General features: G+C 39.8%; 1 protein-coding gene across 8 annotated transcripts in view; it reads right to left on the reverse strand.

The window, feature by feature from the left end:
• NEK10 (NIMA related kinase 10) overlaps positions 1–27,616 on the reverse strand; it is a 225,098-nt gene that overhangs the window by 15,165 nt on the left and 182,317 nt on the right. For 6 of the 8 annotated variants that reach the window (XM_087430638.1, XM_087430634.1, XM_087430635.1 and 3 more), the window contains 2 exons: positions 17,719–17,819; positions 8,468–8,578 (listed from right to left, as the gene is read on the reverse strand). In XM_087430638.1, the coding sequence (XP_087286764.1) occupies positions 8,468–8,578; positions 17,719–17,819 (212 nt within the window). Of the gene's footprint in view, positions 1–8,467; positions 8,579–17,718; positions 17,820–19,676; positions 19,707–27,616 lie in introns of all 8 variants that reach the window. The other 2 variants (XM_087430637.1, XM_087430642.1) reach the window with 1 other exon arrangement.

Genomic DNA, 27,616 nt, shown 5'->3' on the forward strand with positions numbered 1-27,616 from the left:
ATGTTATGAAGGTATGGTCGCCAAAAACTGTACTCTTGGAGCTTACTGCCTAATTAGGGAGGAATATGTCTGTGAAATATCCACCCAGATATATGTAAAATTGCAACTGTGCTGAATGCATTGAAGGACGGGCCTGTGGTTCTAGGAGGTAACACACACATTTAACTTAGCCAGGGAAGGCTTTCCCAAAGAGTGACACTATGCTGAGAGACAAAATAATGAGTAAGAATGAGTAAAGGGTGGGGTGGGAAGAATGTGATAGGCAGAGGAAAAAGCATGTGCAAAGACTCGGGAAGAAGCAGCAAGGTAGACAGACAGACTTTAAATAGGGCCTGTGGTTGGTGCGGAGACAGCAAAAGGCAAGAGGGGTATGAGACGAGGGTGGAGAGAGAGGTGGGGCGTGGACCAAACCAGACTGTGAATATCATGGTGAGGATTTCGGCATTTTATACAAAGAGCCCGCTGAACGGGTTTCTGTGTGTGGGGCGGGGGGCGGGGTGCGTGTGTGTGTGACAGGATCAGATTTCTGTTTCGAAAGGATTCTCCTGGATGCAACATACATTAACAGTTTGAGTGGGGATGGGGACATCAGGGTGAATGCAGACAGACCATGAGGAGGCTCCTTCAAATAATGGACACCTAGAAAGCTGGATCCCAGAGTTTAGATGGTGAGGTAAGAAACTGGAAGCTACTAACATCTTTGAGTATGCTAATAAAAAGCAAGTGTTTAGGAACTGTTAGTCTGACAACGTGGATTGGAGAACAATGAGATTAGCAGAGAAGCTGTGATACTAATGCAAGAGAGAAGGGCTAAGAGCTTAGACTAGGTGGTAACCAAAAGAAAGGAACGGATATGGAAGATCAAATATTCTTATTTAATAACAACATTAGCACCTGTGGCCACTTATTGATCACTGACTACATTCTAGACACATTTGATACTCTATTTGGTTCTTACAACTACCCTCTAAGGTAGGCATTATCTTCATTTTACAGATGAGGAAACTGAGAAGTAAAGTAGTTTGCTCAAGGAGGATAGCTCGTTTAAGTGGCAGACCAGGGCTAGAACCCAGGCCTGTACATCAAAGGTCAAGCAAAACCACCTACACTACGAAGACCCCCCAGATATTAATGACTTATGGAATACAAGAAATAAAAGTGGAGCAGTTGAAAGTGACTGCAAGGTTTAAAGACTGAGCAAAAGAAAAACTGATGTTTCTGATGATATTCGATATAGACAAAGGAAGGAAGAAGGTGGTGAGTCCAATTCTGGACATAGCAGATGGCAAAGTAAATGTTTTCAGTAGGTGGAAAAATGGATGATCTGACAGAATCTTTTCAAGGCACCGGCCCCTATGCTGGCTGAGGTGATGATGAGGTTCAGCAGTTCGAAACCAGTACAGTGTGGCCCATTCCTGCCTCCTGAACGTTTGGCTCAGAGGTGTACCTCCTGTCTGCAGCATGTATGTTCTGTTTGGAAGAATGAATAAGACCCTCCTTCTCAACTGACACAAAAGGGCTCTCCTGCTCTGAATAAACACTTAAAAGAGCAAATGATTGCATGCACTTTTGAACACGTCAAGTAAATATTAAAGAGAACAGACTATATCACTGTTACCACCTCTTTCCTCCAAAACACTGATTTTGAGTAAATACTGAGCAATTTTAGCACTTCATTGGTCAATTGAGAATATAGTTCTTTTTAGGCAAAACCTAAATAGAAGAAAACATGAGAAACTACAAATATAATGTTGATTAAATTCCCCAAACTATATCTTCTTTTCCATATCATACAATAAGGTTATCTTTGCTGTAGAACAACTACACAAAGTACTGCGAATCTAATCAACTGAGGTAGAGTTCTGAAGGAAATTAAGCTAAACTTAAATGAAATTAGGTGCCAGAAGTGAGAAATTTTCAACATATTCCATCACACTTCACTCGCCAGTCCTCTGCTCTTTTTTTCCTTTATATTTTCCTTGTCGTCTTTGAGTGAATTACATAATATGTTAAGACATAACATACTGCCTTATTTTTCATCTTTTCTAACCTACAGTTCTTTTCTATTAGTTTTTATAGGACATTTTGTTAATGGAAATGTCCAGTATTTACACTCACTATTTTCTTATACTTAAACACTCACACACAGATACAGGTGCACCTTCACTTGCACGGCCCCTCATCAGCCCCAGGGATGCGCATGCCCACCCTCAGCCCCACTTCTCCCAGAAGCAGCCTTGCTGCTGTGGTGTTTACATTTCCACAAAGGGTCGTGTTTCAAACAAAGAATTCCAAAACTAAAAGAAGGCTGGAAACCACTATTCTATGGCAATCACAACCTGTAGCTCATCCTCCCAGAACCTTGACTCAGAAAACGAATGGTGGCCTGACCCCGCTGGGCAGGAGAGCCCTGATCCAGGAGCTTCTCCACTTGGTTTAAACAGATCGGCGCTGGGCACTGCTGATTTACGAGACTTCCACGGGACCCTGGTGAGGGCTAGGCAAATATAAGGCATAATTATTATATGCATAAAGAGCCATTAATTAAAGTCCAAGGAGAGGAGCAATCTGCCTGCCTGGAAAAGAGCCAGAAACCTGGAGTTAGGAATTAAAGAGATTTCCAGGTACCAAATAAGATAAACTTGACCTTGCTGATCTGAGTTGAACTGTAGATTAGGAACCGAAGAGAAGTGCCAGGAAGGTCCATGACTACAGGAAGCAGTTCTGGCTCATCTACCCCGTAACATGGAAATACCACTATGTTTTTTCTAGGTCATCTTAACTCAAAGTGTGGTCTGTAGAATGGCAGGTTGGCAGCATCTAGAAACTGGGCAGAAATGCAGAATCTTGGGCCAGGAATGCAATTGTATCTGGGTAAATATTTTGGCCTACCAGACAACTTGTCTTTCTAACAAAAAGTCTCAAGTCTGTAGGATGAACCACAAGTTCACAGTGGGCAGGCACTAGATTCTATACCCTTGCTACTCAACCTGCGTCCCTGGATCAGCAGCAGCAGCCATCACCCGGGAGCTGGTGGGAAGAGCACAATCTCTTCCCTTCCCCAGCCCTATGCATCAGAATCTACACTAACCAAGATCCCCAGGTGATGGACATCCACAATAAAATGTGAGAAACACTGATCCTACCAGGCCACTGGTTCTCAACTTTGGCTGCACATTGGAATCACCTGGGAGCTTTAAAAAAATAAGACCTCACTCCATCTCCTGGGGATTCTGATTTAACTGAAGTGATGTGTGGCCTGAGCACCAGAATGTTTAAAAGATCCAGGTGATTCTAATGTGCAGCCAAGGTTGAGAACTCCTGGGCATGGCCGCATGCTTAAAAGCCAACTACTTCCCACTGGGTCTAGATTCTTTTGTTTGTTTTAATCCTTGGTCCAAATGACATTTGTAACTTATAATGCAATAATTCTCGGCCCTGACTATATGATAGAACCACTTCGGGTCAGAAATCCAGCTAACCCATACTGTGCCTTTATGCAAATTAGAAGAAGTCACCCCTTTCCCAGAGGATGTGGCCCCAGTCACTCCCTTCATCCAGCTGCTCTTGGACAGGACATAACCTGTCCAACTCTAAGTGGCAGCTTTGCCAGGAGAGCTGTTTTCAAAATGCTAATACTCAGGCATTGGTCTGGGAGGACCCTGGCATCAACATTGGGGGAAAAAATAAAAACCTCTTTGATTATAAACAATTTCAAACATTCACAAAATTAGAGGGAACAGTATAATAAACTTCATTTACCCAACAGCCAGCTTAAACGTGGCCAATCTTGCTTCATTTCTCTCTTCCATTTCCCTTCCTACCTTGTCTTACCCCCAGGAACTGGAAAGCAAATCCTATACATCAAATCATGCCATCCATAATATTTCAGATTACTCTTTAAAAAATACAATTTTTTAAAAAACAAAACCACAATACAATTATCCTACCTAAAAGAAATTAATTCTTTAGTATAATCAAATATACAATGTTTAAATTTTCCTGATTGTCTCATAGATATATATTTTAAACCTTTTTTTTAGTTTCTTTAAGTCAAGAAGAAATAAGTTCATATATTGCACAAAAAATATCAATTTTTTTCTCCTCTCCCATCTCCCCTTCCCTCTTCTCCTCTCTCTTCCCTTGCCCTCATCTCCTCTCCTCTTCCTTCCTCTCTCCTCCTCTCCCTGCAACTTATTTAATGAAGAAAAAGGTCATTTTTCCTGGAGAATTCCCCAGTCTGGATTTTGCTGATTATCCCCATGGTGTCATTTAACGCGTTCTCTTGTTCCCTGTATTTGCTACAAATGGGTAGCTAGACCTAGTGCAGGGATTGGCAAACTTTTTCTGTAAAGGGTCAGATGGTAAATATTTTCAGATTTGTAGGCCATACGGTCTCTGTCACAGCTGCTTAACTGTGCCTTTAAGGTGAAAGCAACCATAGACAATGCAAATGTAAGTGAATCTATGTGGTTGTGTTCCAATAAAACTTTATTTACAAAAACAGGCAGCAGGCCAGATTAACCTCAGGACTGTAGTTTGCTCACTTCTAATCGAGAGGCTTGAAGATGCAGATTCAAGTTTTTAGCAAGTATACTTCACAGACAGTGCTGCATGCTTCCATGAGGAGGCACAGAGTGTCTGGTCGTCCCTCTTTTGGTGATGTTAGCAGCCACTGGTGATCCTGTCTAGATCCATTATTTCATTAGGAGCTGCAAAATGGCAATATTTTTTATTCCTTTGGTACTTATTAGCTGAAGTACTTCTATCAGGAGAAACTTTTTCCTCATCAATTTAGTCACTCTAAGATAGAATTCATAAAGGAAAGGCAGAATAAATTTTGATTCTTTCCTTTTGTAAACAATTTTCAAAATAATGACTTCATTACTTAGCATCCTCCAAAGGGATTTTTTTTTTTTTTTTTACCATCATGAACTCTTGGATTTAAACATTAGTTAATGCTTTCAACCCATCGTGGTTAGTATTCTTATTGATGCTCTAATTATCCAATAGATAACTGGCTCCAGTGGGAACCTCTTTAAGTTGGCTCCTGAGTCCTTTTGACACACCCCCAGTAGTCCTTGAGAGCATCCTCCCTATTAGATCTGTTATGTCAAGATATTCCAGTCTAATCTCATCCAGTTCTTGCTCTAGAGCTAAAATTGGCTATATTTCCAAGGAGCAGTGGGTTCTAAGAAAGTTCATTGCTACTTGCTCAGTTTCTAGACCATTTTAGTGAAAATATTAGAAAATATGTATGTTTTTAATAAGATTTATCATGAATTCATACTCATTCATATTGATCCTTCCAATTCCAATGTGAATTAATATCTGCTATCTTATTTCTGTTTCTCCTTTCTCCTCTGTTGAAAATCCTAGTTCCCAAAGACACATGCACAATTACTCAGATGCTTTATTTTCTCCACATTTCTAGCCAAGGTTGAGCAGACTGGACTGAAGACTACCTTAGGTGAGTTATAAATAAAGCTTAATTTCTTAGAAAAGGGCTTTTCCATTTTTTGACTCCTCTAAATATCCTGCTGAGTCTTAGGCCATTAATAAGTAGACACAATCATCCCATAATGACTCCTTCAAACCGAGACGTGGAGTCCCCGGATGTCAGGAGAAGTTTCAGAGGGGAAGGTGAAAATCAAATGTGCTTTATGTGCTGTCACCACTTACTGCTTCCATGGCCCTGGGGTGGGCAACTGTGTCAGTCAAAGGCTAATTGGCCACTCCTCTAAGATTATACATGGGATGAACAATCCATTTCTGAACAAAAATTGTCGCTAACAGAAGATTATGTCAGAAAAGGGGAAAAACAGAGGTCACAAACTCTTCTGACTTAGGTTTAGATGGGGGCAGGAAGACCTTTCTATTTTTATATAAAAACAGATGAGTATGTTACATCTCTCTCTATATATATATCAATAAAGAACACAACCAATATCAAATGTATTACACAGAATGTATATGTCCGTATAGAACATATTCCATATTCGATAACTATACTGAAGCATCTACTATGGCCAGGCACTGTGTAAGACCCTGGTGAATCAAAGATGAATAAGACACACTCACTGCCTTTGGGAGAAACAGAAATGTAAAGCAGACAAAAAGCTATTTAAAACACAACAACATGAGTGAAAAAGTGATTGAAGCAGAGAGAAAGGGGAGATTAACTCTGGACAAGGAAAATTAAGGAAGGTTTTTATGGAGGAGCTAGTTTCTCAGTTCAGTAGTGAAGAATAGGCAACATGTTAATATCCCAGGCTGAAGATTTCTTTAGCACACAGGAGCGAGGCCTGCCTCCCTGATCAGGAGGGTATATGCCATGATGGTGTGAACCACCACAAGCTTATAATATCAGAGTAGGGGACCATGGCATTCTTCACAGGAGAATTTAATCTGCCTCTTAAGCAGGTTGAAAATAAGGATGAATCTATGCCCCCTCGGCTTCCCTCACCCATGCTCCCTGCACGCCCTCTACCACCCATCAAACCCTGTTCTTACTTCCCCAGACCAAGAACAGAAGGTAGCTGCTCTAGTGAGAGAGGCTGCCACTACACAGAGGAAGGCAGACAAGGGTGGGGGGCGCAATTGGACAAAAGGAAATCTCTTTTCTATTGGGAGAGAAAAGAAAGACAGCAAAGAAGGGATGCAATACTGAAAACCTAAGTAATAACAGAAAAAACTATTTGCTTTAGGGACACACACTGATGGAAAATTACTGAGTAGAGGAAGAGTCACAGCCACCTTTGTGCATCAGACAGTTTGCAGCAGGAACATTCATCTCATAAAGCTAGGGTTTCTGTTAAAATAAATTTGTGTGCAAAGTGGATTATTCTGAATATCATTTCAACAAGAATACAAAAACCCAGCCACATGTAATCTTTTCACGGGAGATTTGAGCTTCTGTCTTTTTAAACCATATTTCTTGGTATTCATGATGCAATGTGTAAATATCATGAAATAAACATCTGAGGGCTCCTCCACTTCTCCTTTGATCTCCCCAGCTTTGTTTCTTGGCCTTCCTCGCCAACACAACCCACGAAAGAAATTTTGCTCTCTAATCTCTGACGAGGTGGGGTTTATGTTTTGTTTACCTGCAGCTGTGTCTTTTTTTTCTGTCTTCTGTTTGTGATGTGCAGACAGCACTGATGTAAGGCAACAAAGCAAAAACATACTGTTCGCATTTCTTATCAAAGAGCCCATCCCACTACCTGAACCATGAGTATATTTACACTTAAGATTGGATATGTTAAAGAAAAATGGAAATCTTAAAGAAAAATGGAAATCTTAAAGAAAAAGTTCATTGGCAGCACGACTGCACCAAAGTTTAAGTATATGATGAAACTTCAAAAAAGTATATAAAATTGGAGTCGGACCAAGCATCTTTACCCAGGTGGACCCAAATTGCCTGGGCCTTGGGTCTTTCAGGGACAGGGGAATGGGAGCTTGTGACCACCTCCAAGGGCTGTATCAAAATGGCTACCAACCAGGACAAAAGGATTTCCTGTCACCAAGCTGTGTTAACCAGAGATAAATAATTCTCTTTCTATCTGGTTGATTTAACTTCTTTGTGACTTGGTTTCTTTACATATAAATAGAAATATTTACTAGCACCCGAAGTCTAGGAGACTGTAGAGTATTGAAGACAGAAAGAAGTTAGAAATAGTTCATTCCACCTTCATAGGTGATAGAAATCACCACCTCAGAGGGCTAAATGGCTTGTTCACAGTGGCAAAGATCAATTTAGGGACTTGCTGAAGAATATTCTAATAGAAGATTGAAATAGAGGTCTCCAAAAAAGGCTAAAATATATGTATATATTTAAATTAAAGATATTTAATAATATTTATTCTTAGGAAAACATGCATTAATTCTGAAAGAACTTTCTGTTAGTCTTCTGAGAATGATGGCTTCAGAAATAAAGGTGAGAAAATTAGAGGCAAAGACATATCCTGGATTTAGTATCCTAAGCAGTGGTGTGGTCTCAATGTTTGTGTTCCCCCAAATTCATATGTCAAAACCTACCTTCCAAGCTGATGGTATCAGGGGGTGGGACCTTTGGGAGGTGACGAGGTCATAAGGAGGTAGCCCTTATATAAGTGTTCTTAGAAAAGAGGACTGAGAGAGCTCCCTTGCCTCCTCCATCATGCACAGATACAGCGAGAAGTCAGCAGTCTGCATCCCGGAAGAGGGTCCTCACCAGACCCGACCACGTTGGCAGCCTGATCTAGGACTTGCAGCTTCCAGAACCATGAGCGATAAACTTCTGCTGTTTATATGCTCCCCAGTTTATGGTATTTTTGTTATAGCAGCCCGAATGGACTAAGATAGAAAATGATAATATCCTTTAACAGAGAACAGAGCTTAAAATACAAAGCAAAGAAGGTATAAAATTTAACTCTTACAATGTGTTTTTGTTAGCCAAAAAGGAATTTCTATATGCAGAATACCATACCTTTTTAATTTCAGATTTCAAATTACAAGGGTTACTCTGCTGGCTGAAGAGGGATTTCTTGAATCTCTCTATAACCCTTCTTTTCAAATTGTGGTGCAAGGCTGGAGGAAGCTGCATAAAATGAGAAAACAATCATTATAAGTAAATGGGTCACACTGCACAGTTGGCTCCCTAGAAGCATTTACTGAGGGTCAGTGTAACAATATTCACTCAACAGGACTAAATATGAATTTAAATTTTACTCCAAATAGCATGACTTGATGTTATAATTTTTCATTCTACAATCCAGAAGAAATATATTACTCTGCTAAAAGGTTAGTTCCATTTATCTTACTGTTCTTTCATTTTATTGATATTATTTTTCATATAACAATTAAATGATATATTAATTACAAATATAAATTGAATTTTGTAAAGAACAGACTTGACAAGGAAGGATGCATCCTATCAGATGTTTAGGTGCTTGTGTCATGCACAGAAACATGCTAAACACTCTAACCATGGCCCTCATCCTGAAGGATCTGATGCTTTGGACCAGGAAATATGTATCTGCATTAATACAGAGTCAGATGCCTGCCTGTGAGTGTTCCTGAATATACAGCTGCAGAGAGATCAGACTGTAGGGATCAACTTATCAAGAAGAAAGAGAGAATGAATTAGCACATCTTAGGGTCGGGCCAGGATAAGTTCGATTTAATAAGTAAGTAGTAGGAAGTCACTGCAGAATCTTAGAAAATATGGTGATTGGATGAAAATGGGATTTCAAAAAATTGATTTTGTGGTACTTTGCAGGCTGGATTTATACAAGGAAATCAAAGGCCATGAAAAGCACAGAGGGATGAAGTGAAGTTTGGGAGAAGGATAACAGAGAAAAGAAATAGGGTCAGAATGATAAGGAGCCTGAGCGGAAGTAATGTTTGGTTTCTTTAAAATATGGAGGGGGGGCCGGCCCCGTGGCGCAAGCGGTTAAGTGCGCACGTTCCGCTGCGGCGGCCCGGGGTTCGCCGCTTCGGATCCCGGGTGTGCACCGACGCACCGCTTGTTAAGCCATGCTGTGGCGGCGTCCCATATAAAGTAGAGGAAGATGGGCATGGATGTTAGCCCAGGGCCAGTCTTCCTCAGCAAAAAAGAGGAGGATTGGCATTGGATGTTAGCTCAGGGCTGGTCCTCCTCACAAAAAAAAAAAAAAAAAAAAAAAATATGGAGAGAACTTGGAAGGAGAGGAAAAGGAATCACTATGAAAAAATATTGCTAAGTGGGAAGGAAAATGTGGCAGGAGGCGCTCTTAAGATGAAAAAAAAAAACAAGAATATAGTTCAAAGCTCAGATCAAAAGAAAATGTGGCAGAGACCATTATTACCCCACTCCCACTCCATTTTTCTATACTCTCACAGTTTTGGTTTGGTGCCATGTGACTACTTTTGGCCAATGAAAATGATGTGTGTCACTCTGAGAATGAGGCCACTCAAAGCCAGTGTTCTTCTTCCATCCCTGCCCTCGCCTAGGGCAAGGAGCCTGGAGTCCACCTATTCCAGGTAGCAGAGCCGCAAGATGGAGGACAGCCGCCTGACCTGTCCAACTTTAGCTGAGTGAGAAATAAACCTCTACTGTGTAAAGCCAAGAGATTTCAGGGTGTATCTGTCAGTGCAGTATAACTTACCGTTATCTCGACTAATATAAGGAACATATATTATTCAAGTTTCATGAAACAGAGGGATATATAAAAGGTAATAATAGAGCAATGAATAGGATCTACAGGGGCTCACAACAGCTGATTTTATAGCCAAAGAAAAACTGTTCATCAGCCCAAACACAATAGAATATGGGACACATTATGAAGCACTGTAATGATATAAAATGGAAAAACAATGCAGTTGGAAAAAGTTTCAAAAATGCATTTTTAATGCTAGTCAATCCTTTGACTTTGCTTGACTCAAAGTAGGTTTAATCAGAAGTAAGATCGGAGATTCTGAAGCTCTTCGGTATGCTTTGAAAGGTTCAGATGTGGTTACTACCTCCTATCCCCAGCAAATAGCCATACTTATTGTTGTCCTTTCACATGGAATGAAAAGGAGAAATCAAGAAATGTAGAGAGACAGAGAAATTTCTCAGCATCAATGAGAAAATAATTGGAAGACAGATGAGAAGGAAAATGAGTATAAATGATACATATGTGCGTGAGAGATTAGCAAAAGTAAAATGAATTTAACTTAAAGTAGGACCAGACAATGAAGGGGAGGGGCACGTGCATACTTTCCTAGCAAGTGGATGGGTTGGAGTGGAGAAGGGATGGGAAAAGTGCCTAGAGATACCTCTTGGGGTTTTATAATTCCCTACTGTTACCCACCAGAAATTGCCACTTCCCTAAATCAAACACCAGAGGGCAGTGTTGGCCAGGACCATCTAGCTGCTGCCCAGCAAGATTCCAACTGTCAAGGGAAAGCCAGCAAGCCCTTTCTGATGTACCTAATTGCCTGCTACAGCAAACTTTTAAAGATGTGAAGTATCAGTGGGTCCATAGATTCCTTCAAAGGCACCTACCCCAGTACTGGCAGCTATGAGTATTAGATTACTAATTCAGATACTAGTCTTAAACTCCTTGCTATTCATTTAACTTGGTATCTAGTTAACTTAGAATTGCTTTTACTGCTCCTGATGGTTTGAATTTAATTCTCATAAAAACTTTCTTGAGTAAGTCAATTTAAGATTCATACACAGGGCAGCATCAGAAAGCTATTGTATCTTATTACAATAATTACCACTTTGGACAAAACTCCATCTTTAAAATTTTCATGGAAGAATTTAAAATTTTGCATAGAATGACAACTCATGCATAGTTTAAGAGCAGATGATGTAAGTATAAAAATATATTATATATAAGGACTATAATACTAAGAATAGAATATTAACACCTATGATTTATATGTGCCAGGCACTATGATGACTCCTTTATGTGTATTATGTCACTTTTTTCCCTACAACAAACTTATAAAGCAGGTACTATTTTACAGGTGAGGAAATCAGAGCTTAAAGACATTATGCAACATGCCGGGATACTTTCTGAGGTAGTGAGTCTTCTAGCACCACCACTACTGTAGAGCAGACACCACCACTAGCATTACTGTAGTATAGCACTTTATCATTCATAAACACTTCACATACTTTATATCCTTTATCACAATAGTCCCATAAGCTATCTGAAATTTACTAATGAAGAAACTGATTCTAAAAAAGACAATGACTCCCTCAACATCACACATCTAAAAGCTTAGTTTTCATTTGCTTGTTTTTACTACACCAAACAAAGTAACAAAAGAAAAAAATGAAATCTGATATGTATGTTTATAGTAGGTTTTCTAAAATTTTCATAATATATGGATTCTTTCTAAAGAACTACATTCTCTAGTATCTCCAAGAATACACTGGCAGACCATCAGTGGTCCATGTGGTCCCCTTTGATAGTCATTGAAATAATATCTCTTCTATTAAAAAAGTTATTTTGACATATTACTGCTTAAGGGAGATTTCCCTAAATGCTAACGTAAAATGTTCAAAGATTATTATCATCATAAATCACAAAATGTAAAAATTCTCCTAGAATTTACAAACCCTGAACACATGAGTCTACTTGAGAAACACAGCTTTACCCTAAATTCTATTTAATCTGTCCCCCCTGCCATTAAGAACCAGGAGATCCAGATAAGAGGGTATGAATGGTTCTATTTTCCTCCATCACCACTGCTGAGAAAAAAAGTATGTTTCACTGATGACATTCAGTAGTACAACTTTCATCTGAGGACAGCATATTGCTATTCCCAACCACATTTTTTTGCGCTGTTGGCAACAATTGTGGGTGTTAAGATGGCAATCCAAAGGAGCTCCAAGCAAACTGCCCATCTGTTCTCTAGGAGACAGATGTTAAGTTGCTATATGCTAATTTTCAAAACATTTATTTAACAAAACAATCAAATCTTAAGTATGGAGTTACATCCAAGCTTAAGTTGGCTATGCAGGTCTTACCTAAGCAAGACATAAGGACTCATACTAAAAGGGAACAGATGTACTCTGGTCACCTTATATGCCCGAAGATCGATTGTGGTTTCCAGCAATGGAAATGAACCACTGATTTCCCTCTGAGCTTGCTGTCTTAAGATTACCATCTCAGTTTTGACGAAAACAGATGTCAAAGTATTGAAGGCAGGGTAAGGATTTTAACATTCTGGCTTTTAAAATAGTTGCTTTTAGATGATTTCCACAGATCTGTCTCCATGAAAACTGGATGGGAAAGGCCACCACTGGTCAAAAGTAAGCAGTTTTCCCTTTCAGGTCATCTGTTGGTTGTCAGGAGGGATCTGGCCCTGCAATCCAGGGAGGCTGCCACAGCATAAGTCTGTGAGAGTTTGACTAGTAGATATATACGTGAACAAGAAGAGTTTTTTGTTTGTGTTTGTTTTCTCAATTCTGTTTTACTTTCAGCAGTTTTCCTTTGCAATTAGCAGAGAGAGAAAGCTGATCTTGGTCTTTAACCTATAGCAAATACACTAGTATACTCTTTAGACTTCTATTTATCTCCTTTATTTGAAAGGCATTGACTTTGGTCAGCACCGTGATTTAAAGTTCCCCAAAGGGGAATCATTCCTTACTATGTGCAGTGTCATAAACGTTAAAGTATTCTGGAAATACATTTTAAAAACCACAATGGTTATATCTGAACTTGTAGCAAGGAATGCCATCTTCTCAAAAAATATGAAATCATTTGTTATGCCAGCAGCATAAAAGCACAATAATAAGATATTTATAATAGTAGCATTCTTGCTTTAAAGTACTTTGAAATCCAATAAAGAAATGGAATACATCCATTAAAAAGTTTTTTATTATATAAAAATAAGCAAGACAGGCAGGTGGAAACTATGTTTAAATTTCAAAGGATATTTTCTCCTAATTTAGTAGTTAATCATTGAGGTAACCAATAAGCTATTTAAAGCTATTTCCATAACACTAAAGTTAAAAATGCTTTCCCCATATTTCTATATCAATATTTACATGGAATGCAATTTTGAATATATCTTTACTCAATAGAGATATAGCAGATTATATTTTGATTTATTAACCAAGCTTCTCTCCCTCACATTTCCCTGTGCCCCTTCACCATCTTTCATTTAATCAGGTATATAAGTCTATGGGATTGCCTAAGAGAAAGTATGACAGCAGAAAATGGAGAAAAAAATAATCAATTTTAGCCTCTTGAGTCTCAAAGGCTATCCCTCAGGATGATGGAAAAGAATACTAGATTTGGGGAAAAAACATGATAGATCAGAGCCAGGCTACACTCCCCAGGCTAAGTGTGCCGGTTGTCAATTTATTGCCACTCAGCTCCAAATCCACCCTTTGTTGTCCTGCTTGTGACTCTGGATATTTCTCCGCTGCCAGCCGGCAGGATGTTCAGCTCCATCAGTAGAGGGCACTGGAGGGACACCGGAGGAGGATGGAGCTTGTTTTTCTGGCTCCAGTGATGCTCCTGCCTTGCCTCAGTCCTGCAGCACTGAGCAGTCAGCACCAATGTGGACCCCTAGTGGTGCCCACCCCCTGCCAGATTCAGTGGCACCAATACTGCAGGTGGCTTCCCAGAGAGGTCCATGGAGCAGCCTTCCCCGGTCCTATAGAGGGCACTTCCCAGCACACCACCCTCAGGCGCTGATTTCCAGCAAGTTCCATGGCACCTCACCATAGATAGCTTGCCCCAATCCCAAGAGGGAGGCTTCCCTACAAGTCTCCCCGACACAGCACCTCAGCAGATTCCTCAGACCTTTCCAGTGAGGTCTGGACCTCAGGCCAGGTGGGGGTATCTTCTTCTATTTTGTTCCTTTCTTGATGTTTTGCCTTAGCCCCATAAGTAGTCACTTCCCTATTTGCTCTTCTGATATTCTTTAGATTTCTCTTCCCCTCCTTAGTAGATAATACACTGTTAGAGTTAACAATTCTTCATATTAAACCCGCATGTTGAAATTACTGTGTGGTTTCTATCTCCGGATTGGACCCTCACTGATACAGATTTGGTTCCAGGGATTTCCAGGAGAAGGACCCATACCAATGGGATTTGGGAATTGGTTTGATTGTGCCCTTGGAACTGAGCCCAGTGCTAAGTTTTCCACCAATAAGACATAGGATGCTGGTAATCCACAGCATGCAATGGCATCACAATTACTCAGATTATCACCTGGATGAGGAGCCAACTGAAGTGAGCGCCCTGGAAGCCCGAGTGGCTGCTGCACTTGACTTTTAGAGACAGTATGAAGACTACGAGGGCCACGGTGTGGGATGGATCTTCAGGGTGCACTGGTCACTTACAGAAAGAAAATGACAAGCTTGGGTCCTTTAATTCTCAGTGCAAGTCATGGTCTGAGACCCAGAAAGATTCCATGACAGCCCTAAAATAATCTGTTATTTCTTGCTGCCACAGCACTGATGTGGCTGATAATCAAACACAAATTTAATTGGACAAGTTGCTAAATTACAACGTCAGTTGAATGAACACTTTGCCAAGTTTCTCGCGTTAAAGCCAGAAAAAAAGAATAAGATCCTAAAACTTGAAATAGGAACATCTTGTCAGATCCAGATAAAATTGACAATCTTGAAACTCAAGTAACTCTGAGGCATCATTGCCAGTAGCTTGTCACCCTGTGTCTGAAAAGACAAGCCTTCCTTTGCATGAAACTCTATACTAACCTCATCTGAGACAGATAGGGGGTGATATCTTAAACAGGGATGCTTACTCCTCTTAATTCCAAATTATGACCCAACTTGACCTAACAATGAGGGTCAACTCCATAACTAGGGTCATATTTCAATATGATCCAGGAGAGTTGGTGCACCTTATGACCCAGGAGGAAATAGTGTACACATCAAAAGAACTGCAAGACTTTGCTATTACATATCAGCAGTAACTCAGAGAACATGGAACATGTGCAGGAGTGGATTCCAAGAGTATTAGGCCAAGAAGGGTGAAATATAGCACTAGATCAGGTTGAATTCATTGATATGGGTGCACTCACTAAAGATTCTAGATTTAATGTGTTAGTTCATGCAGCTGGAGGTAGCAGCTTAATTGGTTCGTGTACTAAAACTTGGACTCAATGGTGGCTTACATTTAATGAGGGTAAAATGCCAGAACTTCCCTAGCACGTGGAGGAGGGAATTAAAAGGCTTGGAGAGACAGGAACATTGGGGTGGCTTTACCACGTGTGACTTGCGCACTCACTCCCCAATTACGTTCGGCAAGAACACTCAGACGCCACTCCTTTCACTAAGGCATTGAGCAATACATTGGAGAGGGGAGCACCAGCATCCCCGAAAACCTCTCTGGTTTTTCTCCTTTGTAGTCCAGGCATGACCCTGCAAGTCCGTGATTCCAATGGGGATCACATGATCCCAGAGAAGCAGAGGCCAAGTGGCAGCACGTGACCACGAGTGACAGGTTGGGAGCATTTACCATAAAGGGCAGCAGCCATGTTCTGCTAACTAGAATGCCTTGGTCCACAGAGATCTTTGGTGGTGGTGAATTGATTAGGGTGTTCCTGGAAAGGAAATCGGTGGCCAACCTCCTCGAGTATTCCTTAATCTGTATAACAGAAAAGAAACTCTAGGTCTGGGAGACAAAACTGACTTGAGTTGTTGTTGCCCCAGTGGAGAGTCATAGCCTCCCACAGAGTTTCCAGACCTCAATCAATTCAACGACCCAAAGTTCCTTGGGAAAGCCTGGGTCCCTTGAGGAAAGGCCCTGAAACATTGCTATAAGTACACAGTATAAATTTTCCTCCAAGCCATCCCCAGAGAGACCTGCAGCCATTTACTAGAGCAACTGTTCACAAGGGAGGAGGACACACACAGCCTTGCAGGGAATACTGGACACGGGTTGTAAACTGACACTAATTCCTAGAGTCTTATAATGGTGCTGTGGCACACCAATCAAAATGGGTTTTTGCTTGTTTGTTTGTCCGTTTGCTTTTTGGGAGGTAGGTGTATTAGCCCAAGTTTGACTTACAGTGGGCTCAACCGGTATACTGACTTGGTGGTACTTCTTTCTAGTACCTGAATGTGTAAGTGAGATTGCCATCTTGGCAGGGACGGAATCCTCACATTGGTTCTCCGGATCTTAGGGTGAGGGAATGTTTATGTGTTTTGCTCACTGATACGTCTCAAGTGTTTAGGATAGTGGTTGGCACGTAATAGGCACGTAATAATTATATGTCAAATGAATGAATAAATGAATGAATGAACTGCATAAGACATGCAATCTTAAACTTCAAAATAATTGTTACTTTCTTGTCCAAACGTCTACACTTCTTTACCTACAAAAATTTCTTTTCTTATTAAGAGTGCATACCTTTGGTAAATGAACATTTAAGTTAAGTTACTTATCATTAGACTGATTTCTATAAATAATTAACAGCCATTTTTTGGGCCGGCCCGGTGGCTTAGCGGTTAAGCGCCCGTGCTCCACTACTGGTGGCCCGGGTTCGGATCCCGGGCGCGCATCGACGCACTGCTTCTCCGGCCATGCTGAGGCCGTGTCCCACATACAGCAACTAGAAGGATGTGCAACTATGACGTACAACTATCTACCGGGGGGCTTTGGGGAAAAAAAGGAGGAGGACTGGCAATAGATATTAGCTCAGAGCCGGTCTTCCTCAGCAAAAAAAGAGGAGGATTAGCATGGATGTTAGCTCAGGGCTGATCTCCCTCACACACACAAAAAAAATGATAATAATTAATAGCCATTTTTAAATATTGATTGCTTCCCAAATGCCTAAGAGTCACTGAGATTTAGAAATAATCCTGGATTTTGTGTGCTTTTAGTTTTCATTTCTCTGAGAGGTCCTGGTTTTAACCCAGCATCCTCAGGGTTAGTGAGTTGGCACTACTTTCCTTTCTTTCCTGTAGTGAAGCTGCTTCAGAAGCCCAGCAGTGTCCCTACTTTCACCCCCACAGTGAAGGGCCACTTGTATTGAAGTTTGGTTTTGGTTGGGCATTAGCAGTGAAAGAGCAGGTTAGAAGTCATAGAAAAATCTGACATATTTGCTTTTTTTATCCTACTACCTTCCTAGCTCTGCTGCTAAGCCAAAGTGTTCCCAAACATTTGTAGTTGGAGAGGAAGCATTCATTCTGACTGAAAATTGCACAAAGTTCTTCAGCAATATTAGCACCAAACTTGCGTTTAAGATGAAAAGGAAATCAAAACCTAGCACACTGACCTGCGTGATGTAGATGATTTTGTGCAGCTGAATTAAGATCTGCTGAATAGGATCACTGATCTGACGTACTTTCCTCTGGGACACAGCAATCCCTGCAGATGCTGTGGATGATAAATTCTGCCATTAGTCAAGACTCTGGTTTTCTCTTTCAAAGGTGATATTAGTGGAAGATAGGGTAAAATTCTGAAAAAAAATTTTTTTTTAAAGCAAAGACCCTCATCCTACCAATGAGACAATATGCAGAGACCCTGTAACACTTCGATATTTTATGATATGGGCTGCACAATTCCTTCCCTTTACTGCTCAGATGTCTAAGTAACATAATGACATTACCTATCACAACATCTGAAAGACTATTTATCACTTAGATATTCGCCTGCAATTACATCAGGCTGCCACCAGGATACTGGCGGTGCCTTGGATACTGTGGCTATTGAAAAGCTGAGCTTCAGATATGTGCAGTGAAGAAGCTATTAGTTCTTAAATTTTAAAATTGTAATACCCTTAATAACACATTTTAAAACTAATTTTATTAAAACTGCTAAATGCAAACACTGAATAGGCAATCTTACAGAGCAAAAAGCCCAAAAAATTCTAAGTAACAAAAGCTACTTAGAAATCAATAACTTTCAAACCCTTGGTTATTACAAATTATAATTTTCACCTGGATTTCTCTCCAGGTCTAAACAAGACACATTTATAATTTATCCTGAATTCTCATCATAGAGCCACACCACTTTCACAGTTTCAGGCTAGCTTGGTGTCAAATTGCATGTGAGCTGCTTCCCCAGCATCAAAAGTCATAGCCACAAGTGGTCCATTCTTAACTTTGAGGAATATAAAGCTATTTAAAGGAATGGCCTTGACCCCTAGATTAGCCACAAGCCCACCTCTGACTCCTCTCACCCTCAGATCCACGCTGGAGAAAATGGAAGAGAGACTTCAGATATATGGACGTGTGTTATCTTCCCCACCCCCTGCTCTCTCCCTCCATCCTTTAACCTATAGTGTGCTTTCTGCAACAATACTTCTCTTGCCAATTGCCTTTTTTAAAAGAAAAGTTCCAAAGTCCCTCTTTTCTTCCCTCCATACAACCTTGAACCTATATGAAATTCAATTTGAATAGAATCATTGTTTTAGCAACCGCTAAGATTTTGAAATATGATTTTTACATAAACGCTTTCTGAGGAAGCTTGCATATTTTACCATAAAAAACTTGTTTTCAAAACATTTAAGGAGAAAATTTAATGTGGTCATTAAAAGATTCAACTTGTTTTATTATAAGCATATGAATGTTTATATTTAGGACACAAAACACAAAAGAGAAAATAAATATAACATTTAAAGAAGTATTATTTTCTTTATGGGTTTCTTTACTGAGTTAGTTGAGAAATGCACACAAAAAATAATCTAGTTCTAGTTTGTCTGCACTTAATACCTCGTTTAAATGTTTAAAATTTAAAGTATCTATCTCCCTTAGGCACTGTGTCTAACTCCTTTTAAGCATCAATTACTTGATCATTAAGATGAGGTTTAATAAATTACCCTCAGAGTAAAAATTTGAAGGTAAATGAGAAGAATTAAGGTAGCTCGAAAATAGGAAACAGAGAGCTAGAGGTATCTGCTCCAGCCTGTAGAAATGGCCAAGTGTACATATGTCATATTTTCTACAGTGGTGCTTCTTACAGAAATAATTCTTAAAACATAACTGTCTAGACCAATATCAAAAACTAGAGGCTGTAATGTGGCCAAGCAGATGTTGTTGCTACAGAACATTAACTCTGCATTTTCTGAAACTGGAAGGCTTGGTTTTTGATCACTTTTCTGTTGACTACTTTATGTTTTTGATATGTGGACTTAACATTCATAGGTAACGAGTTACAATCTCACAGCATGGCAGAGAGTTCTTAGATTTGTGACGACATTTGGAGTGGGGTATCACACAGGTTTGACTCTACCTTGCCACAAGAATGTGCTCATCTGTGGCCCTAAATACAAAAACAGAGATAGTTAGCTGAGATGCCTGTCTTCTGAGTTACTCAATTATGCAACATAACTTAAAATTATTTTTCTTAAGACCCTTTGACCACTACTCTCTCAATCCCAGTAAATCCTTGACTTTTGAAAATAGTTTTGATTGCTTACTCTCTAAAAAATAAATTTAAAAATGTTTCATTATGCACCTTGTAAAACAAGCAAACAAACATGAAAACAACCCAAGCATTACAGAAGAGGCTCATGGCTACCTGGAACCACCACCCACCAGCCACCTCCTCAGGAGTAACCTCTGACATCAGCCTGGTGTGTTGCCTTCCGGTCACTTTTCTATCCATTTACATACAGAAGTGTGTACCTTCAGAACAGTGTTTTTCAAACCATGGCTAAATCCTGAAATCAGTTTAACGGGTCATGGCATTTTGAAAAATGGAATGGAATGGGATGGGATGGAATGAAATGGAAAAGGATAGAAAAATTCCAGAGTGCATTGTATGTAGTAAGAGTTCACTCAGTTGTGATATAAAATGTGTTTCTTATTGAGGGTCATTTCCAAAAGAGTTTGAAAGCTACTATTCTAGAAAATCTATAGTATTACCTCATGCTTCCTTTCTTTCTCTTTTCAAACAAACAAACAGATCATAAGGCTGTTTTACAATTTTTTTCTGTCTGTCATGGAGATTCTTTTTTGTCCACACACACAGTTCTAGTTCATTCTTTATAACCACTATTGAGTAGTACTACATGTTCTGCATGCATCACAGTTTACTTAGGCACTTCTGCCTTGATGGGCACTTAGTTTGCTTTCAATTTCTCATGATTATAATGATGCTGCAATGAGTATACATATGCATGCCTCATTGTGCATAAGTGCAAGAGATCTTTTACAGTAGATAGGAGAAATTAAATAGCTGGGCCCTCAGATATACATATTTCCTACTTTAACAAATACATTTTAAAGTGGCTGAATCAATTTGCCCTCTGACCAGAAGAGAATCCATTTTTCTACATCTTGATCGACACTATATCTTATCAAACTTTCAGTTTTGCCAATCTCATTTTATTTTATTTTGTGTTTATCTGAATGCTGGTGAGGTTATTGCACTTCTTTGGTGAATTTCCTGTTTGTGTTCCATGCTTTTTTTTTCTTATTGATTTGTAAATGCTCTTTACATAGGCTGAATACTAATCCTCTTATTGTATTTGATATGTTAAAAGTATTTTCACCTAATCTGTTACTTCTTTTCTATTTAAAGAGCATTTCTCACCCCTATCACCTAGACTAAAGGTAATTTTTAGTCTCGGGTACTGCCAGAACAGTCTCTCAGTTACTTGCTGACGCTATATCATGGTAAAACAGAATCCCATGATCAGTTCAGCACTCCTGGGGTGCTCTGGCAGGATTATTGAGCTGTGAGTAATCACATGAGTTAGAATTGGGGAGAAAAATGAAATTTGAAACTGGGAATGATGGCAGGGGTAGGGCTGTAACGGGTAGGGTAGGGCATTTGCAAACCCTCTTGATTTCCTGAACAACTTCAGCTAATCCTGGGTATGAGAACTATTATTCCTCCTCTTCTACCTAATCAAAACCTCACAATTTTTTATATTTATCCCACCCCAAAATGTATATTTATCTTAATAATTTTAGGAAAACAAAAACAATAAAAATCCAAATAGATATCCTTTTGAATTTTTATTCTTTATTTAAACATTAATAACTACCAAGTTCATGGTAAATGTTATCTATATCATTTTGAGTTTTAAAGCATTCTCTTTCAATAAACCTTTCAGATTAGCACATTGAAAATACTACACTTCCTAACGATTCACAAAAAATGCAACATATCTATACTGACAATTTTGTCCTAAGAATATTTTTTAAAACAAGTTTCCCTTAAAAAGACATTACAGAAGCTGATTATATTTCAATGTCAGTCATATATAGTATGTCCATGATTCATATCTATGTGGTTCCCACTGCAAAAGACAGACAATATTTGGTCTCACTAAAATTTAAATAAAATCAAAGTTTAAACTTGAAATACTTTGTATTCATTTTATAGTTTTATTAATATAGTGATTTAATTAGCATTTTAAAACTTAGAAGGAAACCACAAAGTTCCTTATAAGAGGTAATTTACTTAAAAGTGTCAAAAAAATTATATTTGCTAGCTTACTCTGTGGCAAGCACAACACTAAACAGCTATTTTTCCCCTCTTGAGTAGTTGGCAGGAGGACCTAGAGGAAGACCAATGCCTTTTTAGCATGGACTTGGGTGAGACACTGGGAAGGGTTTTACACATTTTGTCTCATTTAATCCTCACAACTGTTCTGAAGGGTAGTTCTTTTTGACCCCATTTTACACATAAAAAGTCTGAGATTAAGGAAATTGCCCAACCAAGACTGCAGAGCAAGTGAGTGCCGGGCTATGAAACTGGGTGGGCCCTAAAACACTACACTGACTCAGTCTAGACGGGAGTTAAGGGGGTCCCAATACTCCTCCTAACTCATCACTAGGAGGCCGTGAAATCATGGACAATTCCTCTGGTTACCTCAAATATAAAATATTATCCAAGCTCCTTCCCAGGCCTGAAATACTATTTCTCTTCTTAAAAGGGTTGCTACTTTTTTTTTTTTTTTTTAATTTTTTGTTTATTGCAGTAACCAGAGGGGAAGGGGGGAGGGAGGAGGGTGAAAGGGTTGCTACTTTTAATATGATGTTCTACCTATACCTTTGAACATTTAATGGACTAAATATTTTTGGAAATCATATACATGTAATAAACTGGAAGCATCAGGTCTTTGTAGCATGTGCAATACACTATGTTTTGCCTTAATATCTCACGGCACACTACAATAACCAAGTTAGTTGCACATCCCCAATGCGTCGAGATTTGATTTATGCTATATATGCAGTCTTTGAAACTACAATTCACAATGCAAGCCCTGAAGCTGTTAATTACTACAAAATTGGATTACAAAAGATGGATTACACCGCATTCTTCCAGGTGACCAAGATATAGTATCAACATCTATTTTTCTGAATTCTCTCTGCTGAGAGTCAGAAAATTTTGGACAACTGGAGAAGAGAAAGTTTCCAGCAGGAGCTCTTTGAAGAAGTAAAACATATTTTGGCCCTCTATGAATGGGGCCAAAACCTACATGGGCTTCTCTACATTGGACCAACTGCCCTGTTGAAAGATGAAACAACCTTTTAACTTTAAGTATGGTGAACAGATTTGCTCTCATCTTTTTCCCCTTACTTTTGTAAAATGCAATAAAGTAACTGAATTGTAGTTCAAATCTACAAATGTTCAGCAATCAACCCCTGTGCTCAGCACTGTGGAAGGCACCAGAAGTTAGACAACTGATGCTGCACTCACAAGGGGTTCATGGGAGGTTCACCCAGAGAACCATGGGATGGGGGATAGAGAGTTGATACAAAGGTTTCATTTGAGAAGTCCATGAAGAATTAATAGGCCTTCAACAGGCAGAGGACATGGATTTGGTGTGAAGAAAGGTACACTTGAGTGGCAGCTTCTGAGTAGAAGGAACAGTTCCAGCAAAAGAAAAGAGTCAGCTAAGTGAGGGCCACATCTGGAGAACAGCAGAGTGTCCAGTTTAACCAGTGTGCAGTACAATAAAAAGGTATGGTATTGGGTACAGCTGAAGAGGTAGCCAGGGACCATATATGACGGTGATCTTATGAGGAGGGCCTGGAGCTGAAGAGGCCTGGCTTGGAATAGCGTGTGGTGACTGTCTGACTGTGGGGATCAGGAGCCAGGAGGCTGCAGAAGCTTGGACCCGATTCATTGAGAGACTGGTGTCCCATGGAAAGGGAGAGGGAAGTGAGAGAGAAGATGATGACTGGGGGGCTTGGGCATGGAATCCTTCCCAACAGAGACCAACAGAGAGTTCCACAATCAGGTGGAAACTGTTAGGAAGGGACGTGACAATCTGGGCTTGGTCCCCTTGAAAGCCCCGGTGGAATTTCCCACAGGACGTCAGGAAGCCACATCAAAGCCTCAGCTTCTTTCACCTCCCAGTGATCAGGCTCCTTGCCCACCCTTCATGTGAACCTCCAGAAACAAGCCATTTAAAGCCCAAGGAAGCAAGGCTGCTTTGAAGCCTTTCGCTCTTGAATTCTGGCTGAATCACCCTTACATAATGCAGCTCACATCCTGTTCAGGCTTAATTTGTGTGTGTGCGCGCGCGCAAGCGCACGTGAAGATTAGGGATTCCCTGAATCCCAAACTTAATATCTCTTTAGTGATTCCTTCAAAATATAAAATATGACCTCAGGATTTTTAAAGTTGAAGTTCCTAGAAACAACTACATACTATACATGGCAAGATGCTATGTGGATGCTGTATTATTTCCCACACTTACTTTTGACCTCATGAGCACCCCATCGTCAAGCAGCAGAGTGTGAGGCTAGCATTGCCCCAAGATGAGGTGGTAGAGAGGAACCAGGGAACAGAGAGTACATTCTTGGGCTTTAAGAAACAATAGTCTAAGCAGAAGGCAGAGAGATTCAAAAGAACTGTTGCTGAACAACAGTTCTCCTACCTGCCCCTCCTGGATAAAATAAAGCTTCTCTGAGGGGAAAGGATGAAGAGACAAGAAGAAAAGAAAGTCTCAGAAGAGACTCAAATTCCAGCTCACTTTGGGCAAAGTCTGGGGTAGGAAGGAGGGGAGAATTGGATGATGGAACTGTCTTTAAGTTTGGGGATTCATAGTGGTAATGCTGTGAGCTCAGTTCCCCTGGGGAACTCTAAGAGGTCCCCGTTATGCAGATGTTCCCTGCATCATGTGGCATGGGGTGGGGTGGGGCAGTAGAGATAGCTTCCTGAGGTCTCAAGTCTCCAGGCCCAGAGAGGCGGGGAAGAGCAGGCCAACCTTCCCAGGCCTCCAAGAAGGTGAGCTGATAGAGCAAGAAAGCTTGCCCTATAGAGGCCTTGCCTTCATTCCAGGGGACACAGTCACAGGTGGAAACCCGGACTGGGAACTGGAAGTCAGGTAGGGCTGTGCCACTTCTTTGGATGCCAATGTGGAAGGGTAACCACATCAATAATCAGATCAGATACCAGCAGAGGCAGTCTCAAAGCCTCAGTACCATGATGCCAGCTAAGTCCTTGGAACAAAAATACTACCCAGGGAAGAAGAAGAGAGAGAAGGGCAATCCTCAGTTTGTCTGACGTTAAGCCTGATATGATAAAAAAAATCACCAACACATTGAAATTTACGTTTAGGCTAATTGATCATGTTTTCTGATATGTGGAATGGGAGCTCAATATAAAAATTAAGTTTCAGCATTGGGAAAATATAAAAAGTTAGATTTTTGTTCCTGAATTTGTGGCCTAAAAATAGCATATGTATTTGGTCTAGTCCATATAGCCTGACTTTTCTCCACTGACTTACGCTATGCTACAATGGCTAACCAAGTCAGGTTAGCCTGACTTTTCTCCATTGACTTACGCTACACTACACTGATTGCTTACGCTATGCTACAATGGCTAACCAAGTCAGGCTGGCTCCCTTCATTCCACCTAGAGGGAATTGTTTTTTCTGAAAGTCAACTCCACTGACAAAGCCCAGAATTCTCAAGAAGAAAATATTGCAGTACGAAAAACACACTATGTTCAGCACTATAGAGGCAAAGGCTAACCAATTAAACTAAAAAGGACAGAAAGAAAAGATGGGATACCCCCCCATTCAATTACCTAAACAAGAAAAATTTATCCCAATCATGGAAAGTAGGCAAAATGATTATTGCTGGATTCTCTGACATTATGCTAGAGCATTTTCTAATAACCCCACTTGATCCTAACATAATACTCCTGGGTGATGTCCCAGTATATTTAACTAACAATCCACACCAATAAAGAAGCAGGCAGTTTATAGCCTCTAGTGTTAGCAATGAACCTGCAGAAATTGACATATTGGTACAAATTTATAGTCTGATTAAGGAGTTAGTCACAAAAATATATGGTTTTATTGCCCTATAGAAATTTGACCAACTTAATTTAGCAGTGTTATTTCAGCTTTTCATTCTTGACTAACTATATAAATCCCTGTTCTTCAAATGCTCTTGGAAACAGCTCTTTTATCCACCACCTGGTTTCATCATTAATGGGTTAAATAAAACTAGGACACTTGCTGAAGAATAACTTTAATAATTGATTTTTTGCACCCTAAAACAGTAAGAATGGCCAGCCCTGTGGCTTAGCGGTTAAGTGTGTGCTCCGCTGCTGGCGGCCCCAGTTCGGATCCTGGGCACGCACCAACGCACCGCTTCTCCAGCCATGCTGAGGCTGCGTCCCACATACAGCAACTAGAAGGATATGCAGCTATGACATACAACTATCTACTGGGGCTTTGGGGGAAAAAATAAATAAATAAAAATTACAAAAAAAAAACAGTAAGAAACAATAAGTAACTATATAAATAAAAAAATTTTAATTTAAACACTATCTAAAACATCCCAAATAACCTAGGGAACCATAGTGAGGAATGTCAATTAAGAACGGCTATGGTCTCAGCTGTACTGGAGGGCAGACAGGTGGCCTGGCCTCTTTCTCATTACTATTGGCTCAGCTGTCACCATCCTCAACATTCAAATTACTGTATGATAACAATTCAAAGGGAGTTATAAACACTCTGAAACTATTTTTTAAATTCCATTTAAAAGCATTAATAATGGCAATCTGGAATTTAAGAGCCTTGCCTTTCTCCATCAACTCAATTATTTTGTACACTATGCTACAAGCCACACTGACCCCCCTCTATTCCTACCAGAGGGTGGTGTACCTTTCTTCCCCTCCTTCCATTTAGCCTCTCCTCTAAGGCAGAAACTCCCAGGGCAGGGTTGTGAGCTGCCATTTAACAGGTGAATTGCAGTTTGCACTTGGTCTTGTATTGGTATAATCAATAACTTTTGTGAGTCTGAGTATATTTTTGGAAAGATATTTTCCTACAAAGAATATGAAAAAAATCTACATCTCCAGGCAGCATCCTCCTGGGAGCTGGTCCACACTCCCTCAATGCCTCCCTTGGCATGAAGAATTAGGAAGCAAATCATCACTGCTAAAGAAAATCTGTTGTCTCCCACCCCAACCCCAATCTGATGTTTAACATTAAAATACCATTGTTTTCCCATTCTTTGAGTAATCATAAGATTACTTATGCAGTTTCTCCCAATAGCAAAGATAAATAAGGGTTTATACAGTGGTAGGTCTGCATCAATTACTCAATAAGCAGTTTTCAAGGGCCTCATCTCAGAGGAAATACTCAAGATATATGCAAATGTGCTTACCATTTAGTTGGGAAATCTAACCAATATACCCAAACCCAACAAACAATGTAGAAAAGTATATAATTATATGCCAAATTGCATGGTATAGACTAGTGATATAAGAGTTTTGATTAAAATCCGGCGAGCACAATTTTATATGCTAAAACAATTGCTGTACAATACAATAAGAGAAGCATGTACTCAAAATCACTTTGGCAATTACAAAATTTAGTAGTAAGTACCTCATGCCAATAACTAACTTGAAAGTAAGCTACTGAAGGTTGCTTATAATAAGGACAACTAGAACATTAGTTGCGCTTTCTGGAATATTTGGATGAAACATTGACTACTTTATTTAGATCTGACCTTTATGAACAAAAGACAAGTATAAAAATAGATTCTCAGTCATCTAGTAAGAAAACATAATTAAAAGCCCAGAAATCATGAAGTGATAATTTCTATTCAAAATGCAGAGCATAAGAATTCTCATACATCAGTTCAGTGCCTGGGTGTTAGCTGCTGAAAAATGAAAAACTGAGCAGGGTAGGGGAAAATGTCAGTGTTGATGCAGTCAAATTAGTTCATACTTTTAGTTGACATTACATT

This window comes from Ceratotherium simum, chromosome 5 (assembly GCF_057802395.1).
Source record: "Ceratotherium simum simum isolate JZ-2026a chromosome 5, ASM5780239v1, whole genome shotgun sequence".
NCBI lineage: Eukaryota > Metazoa > Chordata > Mammalia > Perissodactyla > Rhinocerotidae > Ceratotherium > Ceratotherium simum.